Below are 16455 nucleotides of genomic sequence, written 5' to 3' on the forward strand. Positions count from 1 at the left end.
GACAAGTTAAAGATTAATAGAAAACCTAGAGCAAACATAAAAAGAAGATAATCTAGTCAACAGACCAATAAATAAAACAAAGCATAAAATATGTTCAATTAATTTAAAGGAAGGCAGAAAAGAGGTAAACAGAACCTAAGAACAGATGGGAATAGAAAAAACAAGTAACCAGATGGAAATTTAAAATAAAAACATTTAATTTCAAGCGTCCAAACACAGTAATTTAACAGCAGAAACTATCAAATTGTACTAAAAATAAAGAGCCTAACAATGTGTTGTCCATAAGAAACATACTGTAAATATAACATATATACATAAAGTAAAAATATGAAAATAAAGTATCACAAAAACACTACTCAAAACTAGTTAGAGAAAATTTTATAAGATCAAATGCTTATATTAGGGAAAAAACATCAACTCAATTATTTAAGCTTCAACTTTATATAACTGGAAGAAAAGCAACATAAACTATGAGTATGCAAAAAGAAGGAAAAATTAAGGAAGACCAGAAATTAATGAATTCTTAAATGGACAACAGAGAAAAATCAAAATAACAAAAAGCTATTTGTAGGATCAATGAAAACTGACAAACCTCAAGACAGACTGATCAAGAGAGAAAACACAAATTATCAATATTTAGAATTAAAGAGGCTATCATTAAAGATCCTCTAGAGTAAAAGGATAATAACAATTATTATGAACATCTTTCCGTCAATAACATCTTAAATGAAATGAATAAATTCCTTGAAAGACAGACTACTAAACGCACTCAAGAAAAGTTACTGAACCTGAAAAGCCTCATACCTACTAAAAAAGAAAAGAATTTGTAGTTAAAATTCCTCTCCCAAAGAAAACTCCAGGCCAAGATGTCCACCAAATATTTAAGAAATAATGCCAGTCAGTTCTACATAAACTCTTCCAGAAAACAGAAGAGGAAAAAGTATTTCTCAACTCTCGAGACTGATACCAAACCAGACACTACGAAAACTGCAGGAAAATATTGTCATCAATATTAATGAAAAAATGCTTAACAAAATTAAAACAAATTGAACCCAGCAATATAGTAAAAGGTAACACACCGTAAGTGGAATTTATCCCAAAAATGCAAGATTGGCTTGGCATTTGAAACTCAATCAGTATGATCAATGATATTAACAACTAATACAAAAAATAATTATATGATCATCTCACAGATGTATGCCTTTGGAAGAATTACACATCACTTCATGATTTATTTTCTTTTAATTTTGTTAAGGTTTATTTATTTTTGAGAGAGAGAGAGAGAGAGACAGAGCATGAGCAGGGAAGGGGGAAGAGAAAGAGACACACACAGAATCTGAAGCAGGCTCCAGGCTCTGAGCGTCAGCACAGAGCCCAATGCAGGGCTTGAACTCACAGACCATGAGGTCATGACCTGAACTGAAGTCGGACGCTCAACCGACTGAACCACCCAGGCGCCCCCACATCAGTTCATGATTGAAAGAAAGAAAGAGAGAAAGAAAGAAAGAAAGAAAGAGAGAGAGAGAGAGAGAGAGAGAGAAAGAAAGAAAGAAAGAAAGAAAGAAAGAAAGAAAGAAAGAAAGAAAGAAAGAAAGAAAACCTAAACTAACTAGAATAGAAGGGAAGCTTCTCAATCTGGTAAAGACATTTATAAAATGTCAATAGCTAACATTATACTTAAAGGCTAAGTACACTGCAATTGAGACAACTGTCCACTCTCACTAATTCAATCCCATGTTGCACTGTAGGGCCTAGACAGTGCAATAAGGAAAAAACAAAAATAATATGCATGATTTGGAAAGGAAAAAAAGAATACTGTGTTTATTAAAAAGCAACTCAAAGAAAATCCTAAAGAATCTATATGAAGAGTACCAGAATGAACAAAAGAAGTCACCAAGGTCACATAGTACAGGGGCAACATAGCACCAAAAAAATGCATTTCTATAAAATTGCAAAACCATTAGAAAATTCTGTGTATAAAATTCCATTTTATGCACCTTGAAGAAACAATGTAGAACTTTTGGTAACTGAAAACAATGAAGGCTGCCTAGGTCTACATCTCCTAATACATCCTTCAGAAAAAAAAAAAAAAGTACAAGCAGAGAAAAAAAAAATCCAAAAACTACACCTTCATCATAATCTGACAATAGAAAAAAAAATCCATGGAAGCAATCTCATATGCTCCCACCCCATTGCAAGATTTTGTGGTGAGAAAGTACTCACCAAGATAAAAAAGAAGAGAGAAGATGGAAGCTTGAAACAAGTTTAAAGTTGATATAAAATCTCCCTTGGAAAGATTAAGTCTATCCTAAGTATGAAAATACCAAGACAGTGTCACTGTAAATGAGCACCATACATAGAAAAGGACCCAGGGACACTTGGCTCGCTCAGTTGGTAGAATGTGCAATTCTTGATCTAAGGGATATAGGTTAAAGCCCCACATTGTGTGTAGAGATTACTTAAAAGAAAAAAATCTTTAAAAAAAAAAAAAAGTACTTAAAAAGCAGGGATAATTTGAAGTAGGAGTCCTGAGTATAACTTTGGGGAGAAAAAGGGTAGTAAATAAAAGATGTGCCTTTTGGCAACCAGGTGGTTAAGGGATAAATAAAGTGGAAAAGTTAACTTCTTTCAAGACAAAAAAAAGCCACAAATTCAGGACATACAATTCTTACCTTACTCTTACCTTATCTTACCTTTACTCACGTAAATCATATTAATGAATCTATGCAGTTATTAAAAACACAGAAAACAAAACAAAAATCAGAAAACCAGATCCAACATACATTAACTACTGAAAATTCCCCTGAAAAATATAACCAGGAAGCAGGAAACCATGACAGCTCTCCAAACAGAATAAATATAGTCAAACCAGCATTTATTTGAAGAGTAGCAAAAACTACCTTAAATCAGAAATTCAATGAAGAATTGACATGGGCATAAAGAAGGAAGAAATGAAATAAGAGTTGACTCAACTAAGGAAAAGAATAAAAACAAACAAACTCAGAAGTAGGCACTGAATTATAAGATGCCCAAGGGAAAACAGACTCTCTTGACAATTTAAAGAGGCATTAGAGCAAGTCAGAAAACAACCAAGAAAGTGAAAAGGTGATTGAGAGAGAAATTAAGAGGGTCAGAAATGAAGAACTGGACATCTGCATGGCTCAGTCAGCTGGGCAGCGAACTCTTGATTTTGGCTTAGGTCATGATCTCACAGTCTTGGGATAAGGCCCACAGTTGGGATCTGAACTGAGCACAGAGGCTGTTTGGGATTCTCTCCCTTCTTCTCTCTCTGCCCCTCCCCTATGTGTGCTCTCTTCCTCTCTCATGTGGCTCATGTGTGCTCTCTTCCTCTCTCAAAATAAATAAATAACCTTAAAAAAATGGAGAATATTTAAAACTATAATCCAAGAAAATTTTCTAGAAATAAAATAATTCCTTAGTGCCTCCTTCAAGTCACTAGCTGCTGTCCCCGAAAGTAACCACTTCCCTGATCTCTCATAAAATAACTTTGCCTCTTTTTGAATGTTACATAAACTAAGATAGAGTGTCTTGTTTTGTGTCTGGCTTCTTTCCCTCCACACCATATATGTGAGAGCCGCCATAGTGTCCCATGTGGTTACACGTAAATCATTCTCATGCTGTATGCTCCATTGTGCATCATATCAATTTCTTTATTCATACAGCTGCTCATGAACATTTGGATGAGTTCCAGGGTGGAACTATTAAAACTATGCTGTGTGAACATTCCTATGAGTGTCTTGCAAGTGAACATTTGCTTTATATTGGGTTACTGAGCCTAAACCAGGGGTCAGCAAACATTTTCTGTAAAGGACCAAATAGTATTTTAGACAGTGTGGGCACATATAGACTCTGGCAGAGATTCATCCCTTCTTTCTTTTGTTTCTTCCCTTCCTACATTCCTTCATTACTTACTTACTTCCTCTTCCTCAGTCTCCTTCTCTTTTTCAACCTTTTATAAAGGTGAAATCATTCTTGTTCACAGGCTATGTAGAAACAAGCCACAGGCTAAATTTGGCAGTATTTGGTAAACTTTGGTAAACTTTGGTAAATCTGGTAAACTATAGTTTACCAGCCACTGGCCTACACACAGAATCCTTGATTCATTGGGGATGCATTTATTCAGCTTTGACAGATATTTCCAAAGTGTTTTCCAAGTGTTATGCCATTTAGACTTTCAAAAAGCAGTATATAAGATTTCCATTTGTTCTATATCATTGTTAACAATTAAAATTATATATATTTTTTATTTTATACATTCTGGTGGATAATTAGTGGTATCATTTTGTGGTTTTCATTTGCATTCCCCTCAAGACCAAAAAGGTTAAACACCTTTTCCATTGTTTATTGGTGTTTTAAATATCCTCTTTTGTGATGTTCAACTATCTTGCCCATTTTTTGTTTGTACTGTTTCTTTTTGTTACTGATTTATAATAAATCTCAATTTGAGATAAGAGGTTTTATTAGATAGACTTATAAATAACTTCAATTCAGAGGCTTCCATTCCTCAATTTCTAAAGGTTTTATTATGGATGGAATTTCTTAATATAGTACAATTTATCTTATTTCCCTCTTTGGTTAATCTTTTGAGTCCTGTATCCTGTTTAAGAAGTGACTATTTGGGGGGATTACCATGGCAGAGTAGTTGTAGAACCCTATGCTTGCTTCGTCCCTCAAACACAGCTAGATAAACGTTAAATCACTCTGAACACCCAAGAAATCGATCTGAAGACTGAGAGAACAAACCAGACAGCTAGGAGAAGGAGAGAGGAGGTCACATTGTGGAAGGTAGGAGGTATAGACATGTGATTTTGGGGAGAAAAGAGTCATGGGTGCTGTGGAAGGGAAGTGGTCCAGATCACAGAGAAAGGGGAAAGAGAGAGAGAGAGAGAGAGAGAGAGAGAGAACGCACAGTGCACAGAGGATCACAAGAACACTTCCCAAAAAGCACCGACTGGGAAAATGAGAGGGGATGATTATTGTGAGTTTTTGCAACCAGCAGAGCTCAAAGACTGAAGTGTTAGAAGACTGCACCATGGCTGCACGTGTGGAGTCCCGCAGGCGCAGCAGTATTCCCATGGAGAAGGAGGGGAGAGGCCCAGGAGCAGACAGCATGATCTGAGGATTCCCTGGGCCGCACTGGGAGACACAGTTCCTCTTACTGGAGTTCAACTGGGAGAGGTGGCACTACCTCTGGGGAAACAAGAGAGTCAGCAGGCTCCCACTGCACTATTCTCTTCTTTACCATAGGGACAGAGATGCTTGCTGAGGGCAGCTAAACTGGATGCTTGATCTTTGCTGCACCTGACTCTAAACTCCAAGATCCTGTGCATTCGTGCAACTCCCATCTGGGACAAACCCTCCCCCAGGATCAGCACGAGTCGGCACTGTGCTGGATCCCTAAAGTGTGGAGTTTTGAAACTCAGCTGGCGTGCCTGAGATAAAACACAGGCGCACTGTGTGGCCAGGCAAGCAAACAGGTGGGACGCAGACAGGGTGAAGGCAGGGATCTGACGAAAGCCTGGGGCACAGAAGGGGAGATTCTTTCCTCTTCTGTGAGGGCTTCCCAGACAGCAGCAGGCGCAAACTGCTCTATCCAGGTATGAGAGAGAGGGCTAGTGCCTTTGTTCTCCCCTGCCCATCAGCAAGAACAGATGTCAGTGAGCTGCACAGCACCCTCAGTGGAGGGCTGAGCCGCTTACACTTAGCCCGCCCCACCACGCTCTGCAGGTGCTTCTTTACTAAAGGGCAAGTGTGCCTGAGACTCAGAGCATCAGGGCCCTGGCCAAGACCAAAACTCTCCCACATGCACCAAGTGTACTGACCGTACAGTGCTACAATGCTTCAGCTCTGGTGGAAATAAGATCAGGGCCCTTTTAACAAGCAGACCAAAGCACACCTAGTTAAAACTCACCATACGCTAGACAAAGTCCAAATGCTACCCACAGCAAGTTAAGGAGAAACTCCGCAGAGGGATGACCTTAAGGAAAAGGCAACTTTTATCTTTATTATTTATTCCATTCCATCCTTTATTTTTTAATTTCACTCCATCTATTTTATTTGGCTTTAATTTTATGCTTTTCCTAACCTTTGACATGGATACTTACATCACAGTATTCAGCCTTTCATCTTTTGTGATGTAAGCATTTAAAACTACCAATTTCTTGAAAGAGGTTAGAGTGGGAGAGAGCCAAAGCATAAGAGACTGTTAAAAACTGAGAACAAACTGAGGGTTGATGGGGGGTGGGAGGGAGGGCAGGGTGGGTGATGGGTATTGAGGAGGGCACCTTTTGGGATGAGCACTGGGTGTTGTATGGAAACCAATTTGACAGTAAATTTCATATATTAAAAAATAAAAAAATAAAAATTAAAAAAAAATAAAAAAAAAATAAAAAAAAAACTACCAATTTCTTGGTAAGCACTGCTTCAGCTGCATGGCACAAAATTTTAATATATTACATCATTTTAGTTATCACTCAATCCAAAATGTTTTTTTAATTTTTATTATGTTATCTAGGACCCATGGGTTATTAGAACAGATTCCTTAATTTCTAAATATATAGAAATTCCTATTTATACTCCTGTTATTTAGCTCTAAGTCAATTTCACTTAGGTAGGACAACAAATTCTTTACGAGTTTATACACACTTATCATATTATGCAAAGAATTTTAATGATCTAGACAGTATAGAGAATTCTCATAGATAGCCAGTTTAACATAATAATTTCCACAGAAGTAGTTAAGAAATTATAGCCATATTTATATAAGACTATCTAGATTTCAAACCAAAGACTGTAACAAGAGATGAAAAAGGGCACTATATAATAATAAAGGATCTATCCAACAAGAAGACCTACTAATTGTAAATATATATGCCCCCAACTTGATAGCACCCAAATATATAAATTAATGAAAAACATTAAGAAATTCATTGAGAATAATACAATAATAGGTGGGGGCTTTAATGCCACACAAACAGCAATGGACATTATCTAAGCAGAAAATCAACAAGGAAACAATGGCTTTGAATGACACCTTGGACCAGATGGACTTAACAGATATATTCAGGACATTTCATCCCAAAGCAGCAGAATATGCATTTTTTGAGTGCACATGGGACCCTGTCCAGAACAGATCACATACTGGGTCACAAATCAGGCCTCAAAAAATACAAAAAACTGAGATCATATCATGCATATTTTTACACCACAATGCTATGAAACTTGAAGTCAACCACAAAAAAAAAAAAAAATTGGAAAGCCCTCAAATAAATGGAGGTTAAAGAACACCATACTAAAGAACGAATGGGTTAACCAGGAAATTATAGAATAAATCTTTTAAGAAATGGAAACAAATGAAAACACGATGGTTCAAAACCTTTGGGATGCAGCAAAGGCAGCCATAAGGGAAGTATATAGCAATACAGGACTACTTCAAAAAGAAAAATCTCAACTATACAACCTAACTTTACACCTAAAGGAGCTATAAAGAGAACAGTAAATGAAGCCTGAAGCCAGCAGAAGAAGGGAAAAAATAAAGATACAGAAAATAATAAAGATATAGAATAAATGAGATAGAAACAAAATAAAAACAAAACAAAAAAACAGATCAATGAAAGTACAAGTTGGTTCTTTGAAAGAATTAATGAAATTGGCAAACCTCTAGCCAGACTTATCAAAAAGAAAAGAGAAAGAACCCAAATAGATAAAATCACGAATGAGAGGAGAGATCAAAACCAAAACCACAGAAATATAAACACATAAGGTAATTTATGAAAAATTATATGGTAATAAATTGGGTAATCTTGAAGAAATGGATAAATTCCTAGAAACAACATATAAACTACCAAAACTGGAACAGACCAATAATCAGCAAACAAACTGAATAATCAAAAATCTCCCAGCAAACAAAAGTCCAGGGCCACATGTCTTCCTAGGCGAATTTTACCAAACATTTAAAGAAGAGTTAACACCTATTCTTAACAAATGTTCCAAATAATAGCAATGGAAGGAAACTTCCAAACTCATTCTCGAGGCCAGCACTATCTTGATTCCAAAACCAGACAAAGACCCCACTAAAAAAGAGAATTACAGGCCAATAGACCTGATAAACATGGATGCAAAAATTCTCAACAACATACTAGCAAATCAAATCCAACAGTACATTAAAAGAATTATTCACCACAATCAAATAGGATTTTATGCCTGTGCTGCAGGGATGGTTCAATATTCATAAATCAACCAATGTGATACACCACATAATAAAAGAAAGGATCAGAACCATATGATCCTTTCAATAAATGCAGGAAAAGCATTTGACAAAGTACACTTTCCAATTTTGATAAAAATCCTCAACAAAGTAGGGATCGAGGGTACATACCTCAATATCATAAAGACCATATATTAAAGTCCCATAGCTAATATGCTGAATGAGGAGAAACTGAGAGCTTTCCTCTAAGGTCAGGAACAAGATGGGGATGTCAACTCTCAGCGTTATTTAACACAGTACTAGACAGCCATAGCAACTTCTTACTAGACATGTTTCCAGACACAAGGAAAACAAAAGCAAAGGCAAACTACTGGGATTTCAAGATAAAAAAGGTTCTTTACAGAGAAGGAAACAATAAACAAACTAAAAGGCAACCAATGGAAGGGGAAAAGAAACTTTCAAATGATATATCAGATAAAGGATTAGTATCCAAAATCTATAAAGAACTTACAAACTCAACACCCAAGAAACAAATAATCCAGTGAAGAAATGGGCAGAGGACATGAATAGATACTTTTCCAAAGAAGACATACAGATGGCTAATAGACACATGCAAAAATGCTCAAATCACTCGTCATCAGAGAAATACAAATCAAAATCACAATGAAATACCACCTCATCCCTGTCAGAATGGCTAAAATCAACAACGCCAGAAACAACAGATGTTGGCAAGGATGAGGAGAAAGGGGAACCCTCTTACACTGTTTTTGGGAATGCAAACTGATACAGCCTCTCTGGAAAACAGTATGGACGTTCCTCAAAAAGTTAAAAATAGAACTACCTTGTGACCCAGCAACTGTACTACTAAGTATTTATCCAAAGGAAACAAAAATATTGGTTCAAAGGGGCACATGTACCCAGATATTTATAACAGCACTATCAACAATAGCCTAACTATGGAAAGAGCCCAAATGTCCACTGACTGATGAATGGATAAAGATGTAATACACACACACACACACACACACACACACACACACACACTCACAACAGAATATCACTCAGGCACCAAAAAGAATGAAATCTTGCCATTTGCAATGACATGGATGGAGCTAGAGTGTATTCTGCTAAGCGAAATAAGTCATCAGAGAAAGACAAAGATCATGATTTCACTCATATGTGGAATTTAAGAAACAAAATAGAAGGGGAAGGGAAGAAAAAATAAAATAAGATAAAAACATAGAGGGAGGCAAACCATAAGAGACACTTAAAGATAGAGAACAAACTGAGGTTTGATGGAGGGTGGTGGGTAGCTGAATGGGCATTAGAGAGGGCACTTGTTAGAATGAACACTGTTCTTGTGTGTAGGGGATGAATCATTAAATTCTGTTCCTGAAACAAATATTACCCTGTATGTTAGCTAACTACAATTTAAATAAAAACTTGAAACACTATGAAAAAAAAAAAAAAACTGAGAAATTACTACCAAAGCTTTAAAGCTACACAAATACCCTGTTTCTCCGTATCGTTTTACTCCCAAATTTCAACATAAGTGGATTATCTTACAGCTAGTATTACTGTGGGTTTCTAATAGTGATTTTTTTTTAATTTTTCTCACTCCTTCTACATTTATTATTTAGAATTCTTCTGTAAGGAATTTTGTTCATTCTCACCCATTTATTACTTATTAAATCAATTTAAATCAGTTTAGATTCATGGATATTATTCTGTTGAGTTGTAACCCAATACAATCATTACTTTTTGTTCAAACTTCATTCCCCTGAGAATTCTTTTAGGTTGGTACTGTGTCTCTTTGGCATGATCATGATCCCCTCTTCTTTTTTTTTTTTAAGCTCTTTCTTACTTTGGGGCACCAAACAATGCTCCAGGATCATCATGTATTCTCCCAATCCAGGCCCTAGAATTAACCATTTCTCCATAGAGCCCTGGTTCCTCTCATTGGAAAACAGTATTTATTTACTTATTTTCATTTTTTTTAATTTTTTTAATATGAAATTTACTGTCAAATTGGTTTCCATACAACACCCAGTGCTCATCCCAACAGGTGCCCTCCTCAATACCCACCACCCACCCTCCCCACCCTCCCACCACCCATCAACCCTCAGTTTGTTCTCAGTTTTTAGGAGTCTCTTACTGGAAAACAGTATTTAAAAACCAAGATATAGGCACTATATGTGTTTTTGCTTCTCGGATGTCATGGCTTCTAGACCGTCTTGACAAACAGAACTAGAAAATACATGTATACCCTAAACTATGTATACACACATATATCTATATTTACCTCTTTGTGTGTGTGTGTGTGTGTATATATATATATATACACACACACACACACACACACACACACACACCTCTTTGTATATATATTAAAATAAACATGAATTCATGCTGTTAGCTCAGACCCTAATCCAATACCACAGGGTTCTTTGTAGTCTTCACTCCTTGCTTATTTTTAATTTCTTTTTCTGACAGTGGAAAACTTGGCTTACATTAAAATACAAGTTATTTTCCAAACCTAGTAAACACATAAAGTATTGTTAGAATTGTTAACCTATACCACATGATAAGCAAATTTACTAATCAGATTACAATTTTATGTACAGTTTTTTTTTTCTTTAGCTTTATGGTATTAAGTCAAAACACTGTTTTCCAAAGTTACTTAGGTAAGCCCTTTTTTTTTCCTATTTTTGATGATGTTATGGCTTTTTTAATATAGTTAAATTTACTTGTCACAATTTTACTTTACACCCTAAGGTCTCCTGACATTCTAGGTGACTTTTCTTTTTAATTTGCATTCAGGAAAGTTCACTCTTTGTGGTGTAAAACATGGGTTTTGACAAATGCATGGATTCATGTATCAACCTACACAGTGTCAGAAAGAACAGTTCTATAACACAAAAACTCCACTTTGAGGCCCCCTCGAAATTAATCCTTACCTTTACTACTTCTGGCAAATAACTGATCTGTTTTCCATCCCCACAGTTCTGCCTGTTCCAGATCATTTTATAAATGAAATTACACAACTTGTAGCCTTTGGGTCTGGTTTCTTTCACTAAGCAAAAAGCATTTAAGATTTAATCATGTTGTTTCACAAACCAGTATTTGTTCTTTTTTGCTTTTCACATATTTCAAAGTTTATGTAGCAGGTATTGTTGCACTCTGCACCACATTCCCTCAGTCCATCTGGTTTCAGTACAGCACACTGTCGGTGACTCACCTAAAGCAAGTTCTGCAATATCTCTACTTTTCACCAGCCAGGGCAAGCTAGTAACCAGACTGTTGGCACAGCTCCGAAGCACAGTACCTCCAAAGGCATCACCCAACCAATGAAGGATGAGAAGCCACATCTAAGTGCACCACCTTCCAGTCCCTCAGCAGGTTAACTCTGAGGAGCATTCTACATGGTCCTCGTAGGTCCCTAGAGGGTGTCAGTCCAAATTTCCGAGTATAGTATCCAGATTAGTAATTATTGGTATTATTAGTATTATTAGTATTATTGGTTTTTCTCCCTTCTTTAAAACTCTCTCTTCCCTCAACTGTGCTTCCTAGGTTCACTTCCCAAATAAACTATTTCGCTTATCCTTGTGTTAGGATGTCACCTGTTCTAAGACACTTTCCCTAGATATCCCTATGACTCATTCTCTCATCTATATGAAGTATTTATTGTTACTTCTCAGTGAGCTCTTCTCTCACCACCTTCTTAAATTGCAAGCCTTATTCCCCTTCCTTACTTTAGTTAATGGCATTTTATTTATTTAACAGCACTTAACCTCATATACGCATGTGTATAGAATTAATTTTATTAATTTCAACTAGGCTCTGTGAATGGAATAATTTTAGTCTAATTTGTTAATAATTGTGTCTCTAGCACTTAAAATGCCCCTTGGAACATAGTAGGCACTCAATAAAAATATATTGAATAAGTAATCTTTCAAGAAGATTGTTTTTATTTAGCATGAGAGACTTCCTATGGAAAAAAACCTGAAAACTATTAACTTTCAAAATCGTATGGTATTCATAATGAGGCCAGCTGATTCCATCACAAATGTTATTTAAAACATTCTCACACTTAGCACAAAGTTTGCCTGGATCTTCTGAGTTGCCTCTGAATTCTAAGATACCGTAAAACTATGAACAATGAAAGACTATATATTACAAGGTAGAAAACGGGCATGAGTCCAGTTTTCATATGAAGCCAAATATATTGTGCCAAACATAGTGTGTAGAATGCCATCTACACAACAGCGATGGATATAGGGAAGAATATTTTTTTATCGGTGAAATTTGAGTCCCATTATGTTTTTCTAAGTATTTATTGTAAGAAAGACAAAATCATTCTTGGTTTCCAAACTGAAATTATACTGATCACATTTTTATTACCTGGACACTGGATAAAGGACCACTCATAGTTCTTTTCTTTAGGACAAAGACTGGAATCAAGAACCATCTCATTACTGTGCATTCCAACAAGCTTCATTGGTCCTCGTGAAGATCCTTCAATGCAGTGTCCTCTTCCTGTGTTACTAGGATCATTGCACCAGCCACATCCAGGCTGTTCCAAACAATGCCCACAGGTTCTCAATCCGGAACAATTTTGAGCTGCATGACAGGAACATTAACAAATATGTTATATGACTTTATATTCAAATAGAATTTTAAGCTAATGGAAAAATAAGTATGATCTGAAATAAAGAATATGAAAAGTTGTCTGTAGCTAATGTAAACACTTTTTGTAATAATACCAAAGAGTCAGCAGTTACTTAAAGCAAATAAAACATACATCATGAACAAAGAGGAGACAAATGAACAAATAGGTGAAAAAGGGTGTGTGGTAACCATGACATGGAGAAAAACGAAGTCAGTACTTCAAGATTCCTGAGAACTTTGCCTCAAAGCGGATCCAGGGGCCTACAGACCACATTTACCATTGTCTGTGATGTACAGCCATGTTAGCTGTTCTTGTTGTGCCTAGTAAAGGCCTTCAAGGAAAAACTCTGCATCTGCCTGTGACTGTCCAGTGTAAAGGCTGCCTGCCCATTCCCTGAGATAGCTGAGCCCCATTTGTACTGCCTTTCACTGACAATGTTCTTCCCAAGGGTCCAAGATACTAGCATTTACCTAATCAATCTCACCTAAAGAGTCAAACTGGATGGGAACATGGCCACCAGATCCCTTCCTCAGCCAGGCAACAAGAAAAGGCTTTACTGATTTTCAGGGCTGCAGAATATCCCTCCAAGATTCAAAGGTTGAGCTGAAGCTCAAACTTTTTGTTTACATTATGAATAATCTATAATATTCAGCAATGTTATGAATATTGTGATATCTTTTCCAAGGATGAACATATTATAGTTTGGCATTATATATACCACAGCTACTATGTGATGTTTTAAAATTTTAATTCACAGAGTATCCTATATTGGGCTGAGACTTTCTTTCATTACTTTTATTGACATTTTGCTAGAAAAGGCATTCTTTGTCCTGGGAATCATTTATCTATAGACGACGGTGACAGAGGTACAAGACATCATGAATGATGTTTCTTCTAGCCACATGCTAGAAAAAAACTAGAGGGGGGAAGTGGTAATTTCTCATAAACCAAATTCCATTGTTAAGGTGGTAATAACTTAATTTCCACTCAGTGTTTTGTTATTACTGGAAACGAAAAATGTTCCTCAGATTGCTGCAAACAAGAATGGCAGAAGCTTCTCAGTGAACATCAGGAACTCAATACAGTGAACCGCGTACGGATAATAGAATATTGGTTAAAGAATTCATCAATTATAATATGATTTGTTATTAAGAATTTTTGGCATGCTGAGCATTTCAGATTGGATATAAGAACGGGAAAATAAGTACTGTCTCCTCTATTTCTTTAATAATAATTTAAAAAGGAAGAACACTGAACCATTGACTACAACTGGATAATGTTATTTTTGTAAACAAATAATCCATTAGCATGAACATGCTTCCTTTTAAAATTTACATTTTTTTCGGCAACACACGATGCTAAATGGTACATCACTTAAAAGATCCTTAGATAACTGAACATTTCATATATTACCATACCCCTTTAGCTTTCATGCGTTGAAATATTTCTCTTATATATATATGATTGTAGCTACCCCACAGTATTGTTGACTGGGTTATTCTAATTGTCTTCTGGTTTCTAATTGTCTTATATAAAGTTGCTACAAAACCAACAGGAAATAATGAAAAATATAAAATTAGGTATGTTATCTTGACATTCCAATTATTTACCATCATGTGATGATTTGAAGTAGATCTCTACTAGGTTTCACCCAGAATAAATCTAGTTTTATATTTATGGTCTATAGAAAGTAAATTTTATTTTAGGACTTTCTTTTTAAGGATATATAACCAACAAAATGGCTTGAAGAAGCATTACATACAAAGTAAATCTAAACTATTCTCAAATACAACATTCCTGTTAATGCTTTCCAAACAGCTGGGGAAATCTTAGATGAAAGAAGGCTCAGTTTCTTGTACTGGCTGATTGACAAACTAGTAATCTTCTAATTCCGTTTATTTATTTGATTTTAGGCTTTAATAACAGGTTACAAAATGTCATGCTCAGAGCAACATTTTATTCTCTTAGATTTTATTTTACATATGAAACTAGTGCATAAGGTAATGTTGGTTTTCCTTTTACTCAAGAGTACAACAAAGCAACAGGCATTGCTGAAAGATGAACAGGAAAATCCATCTCTAGTATTTAATAATGATTCAAATACTGACAAAAACTAATGTTTTTTAGACAATAATACAGGAAAGATTTTGTAGGCTGTGCTATTTTTCCAAGTTATGAATAGTAGCGAGACTGTGTGTAAACTACAAGTAATTAGAGCAATCATTTTTATTTTATTTATTTTGGGCTTTTTGAAAAATTAAGTTGTAAAACATTCAATATGGTTTTTGAAATGTGTAAGAATTTTAAAAATCAATCTGTAAGAAATTATGCCATCAGATGATTACTGGAGACTTCTGGTTTCTGATCCTGCATGTCATGGATTCAGAAGTTACCACTCCATCCAAACAAAAAGCAAAAAGCAGCACCAAATGAAAAGTCAACAACTCGTCTTAGATCTGTCAGAGGAGGTAACAGGGAAACTCACTGCGGAAAATTGGAGAGACAGAGAGGAGGATACAGAGAATTGTAATACACCAAATTTGAAACTTCTACGGGAACAGTGCCAGGGGAAGGAACTACGGAAGCTCACTGTGGGCAACTCTGAGAGTTAAAATTCCCAGAAGGACCCAGTCATGGGGCATTCACACACTTCCGTGAGTTTTACCTCCAAGAGCTCCCAGTGAACATCAAAGAAAAACCTTCTTCTGCTTCCAGCAGGCGAAGGTATTTTGAAATATGCCAGAGTTTTCTGTTCTTAACAAGGCCAGGAAAAACTATGTAACAGAGCCTAAACTACTGAGGTTTTTATCAGAGCCTAAAGAGAAATATCCAACTCTAGCCTGCTCTGGACTTCCACATGGGAAAAGAGATACACAAATACAGCTCCCTCTGACCATCATGTACCACCTGAGAAAGGGGAAAAAACTGAGATGTACTGGTGAAGTCCACAATATGAGGCACAATTTCACAAGAAAACTAAGACCTAATCATATATAGAAGACTTCTGCTCCTTCCATATTCTACAACTGCAATGCTTAAAGCCAATCCATTTACAGCAGTTTCTTCTACCCATAAATCATATCTGGCTATCAAGAAAAAAATTACAAGCATACCAAAAGACAAAAAAACAATGTGAAGGGGTGCCTTCATGACTTAGTCAGTTAAATGTCCGACTTCGACTCAAGTCATGATTTCACAACTATGGGTTCGAGCCCCACATAGGATTCTGTGCTGACAGCTCGGAGCCTGGAGTCTGCTTTGGATTCTGTGTCTCCCTCTCTCTCTGCCCCTACCCTGCTCATGCTCTCTTTCTTAAAAATAAATAAACATTAAAACAAAAATGTGAGAAGACAGAACAAGCATCAGATCAGAAATGGCAGGAATGTTGGAATTATCAGGCCAGGAATTTAAAACAACTATGTTTAATATGCTAAAGGTTCTAATGGATAAAGTATCCATTATGCAAGAACAGATGAGCATTGCAAGCAAAACTATAAACCTCCCGGAAATAATATACAAGATCAAGATGACCTTGAGTTTGGTGATATTTTAGTTATGA

The 16455-nt window shown here is 36.0% G+C and overlaps 1 protein-coding gene across 6 annotated transcripts in view; it reads right to left on the reverse strand.

Moving 5' to 3' along the window:
- ATRNL1 (attractin like 1) overlaps positions 1–16455 on the reverse strand; it is a 774559-nt gene that overhangs the window by 579643 nt on the left and 178461 nt on the right. For 5 of the 6 annotated variants that reach the window (XM_078434862.2, XM_078434859.2, XM_078434864.2 and 2 more), the window contains one exon: positions 12629–12847. In XM_078434862.2, coding sequence (XP_078290988.2) covers positions 12629–12847 — 219 coding nt within the window. The remainder of the gene's footprint in view (positions 1–12628; positions 12848–16455) is intronic. The other variant, XM_078434861.2, reaches the window with a different exon arrangement.

The sequence above is a fragment of the Panthera onca genome, chromosome D2 (genome assembly GCF_046562875.1).
Source record: "Panthera onca isolate mPanOnc1 chromosome D2, mPanOnc1 haplotype 2, whole genome shotgun sequence".
NCBI classification, from domain to species: domain Eukaryota; kingdom Metazoa; phylum Chordata; class Mammalia; order Carnivora; family Felidae; genus Panthera; species Panthera onca.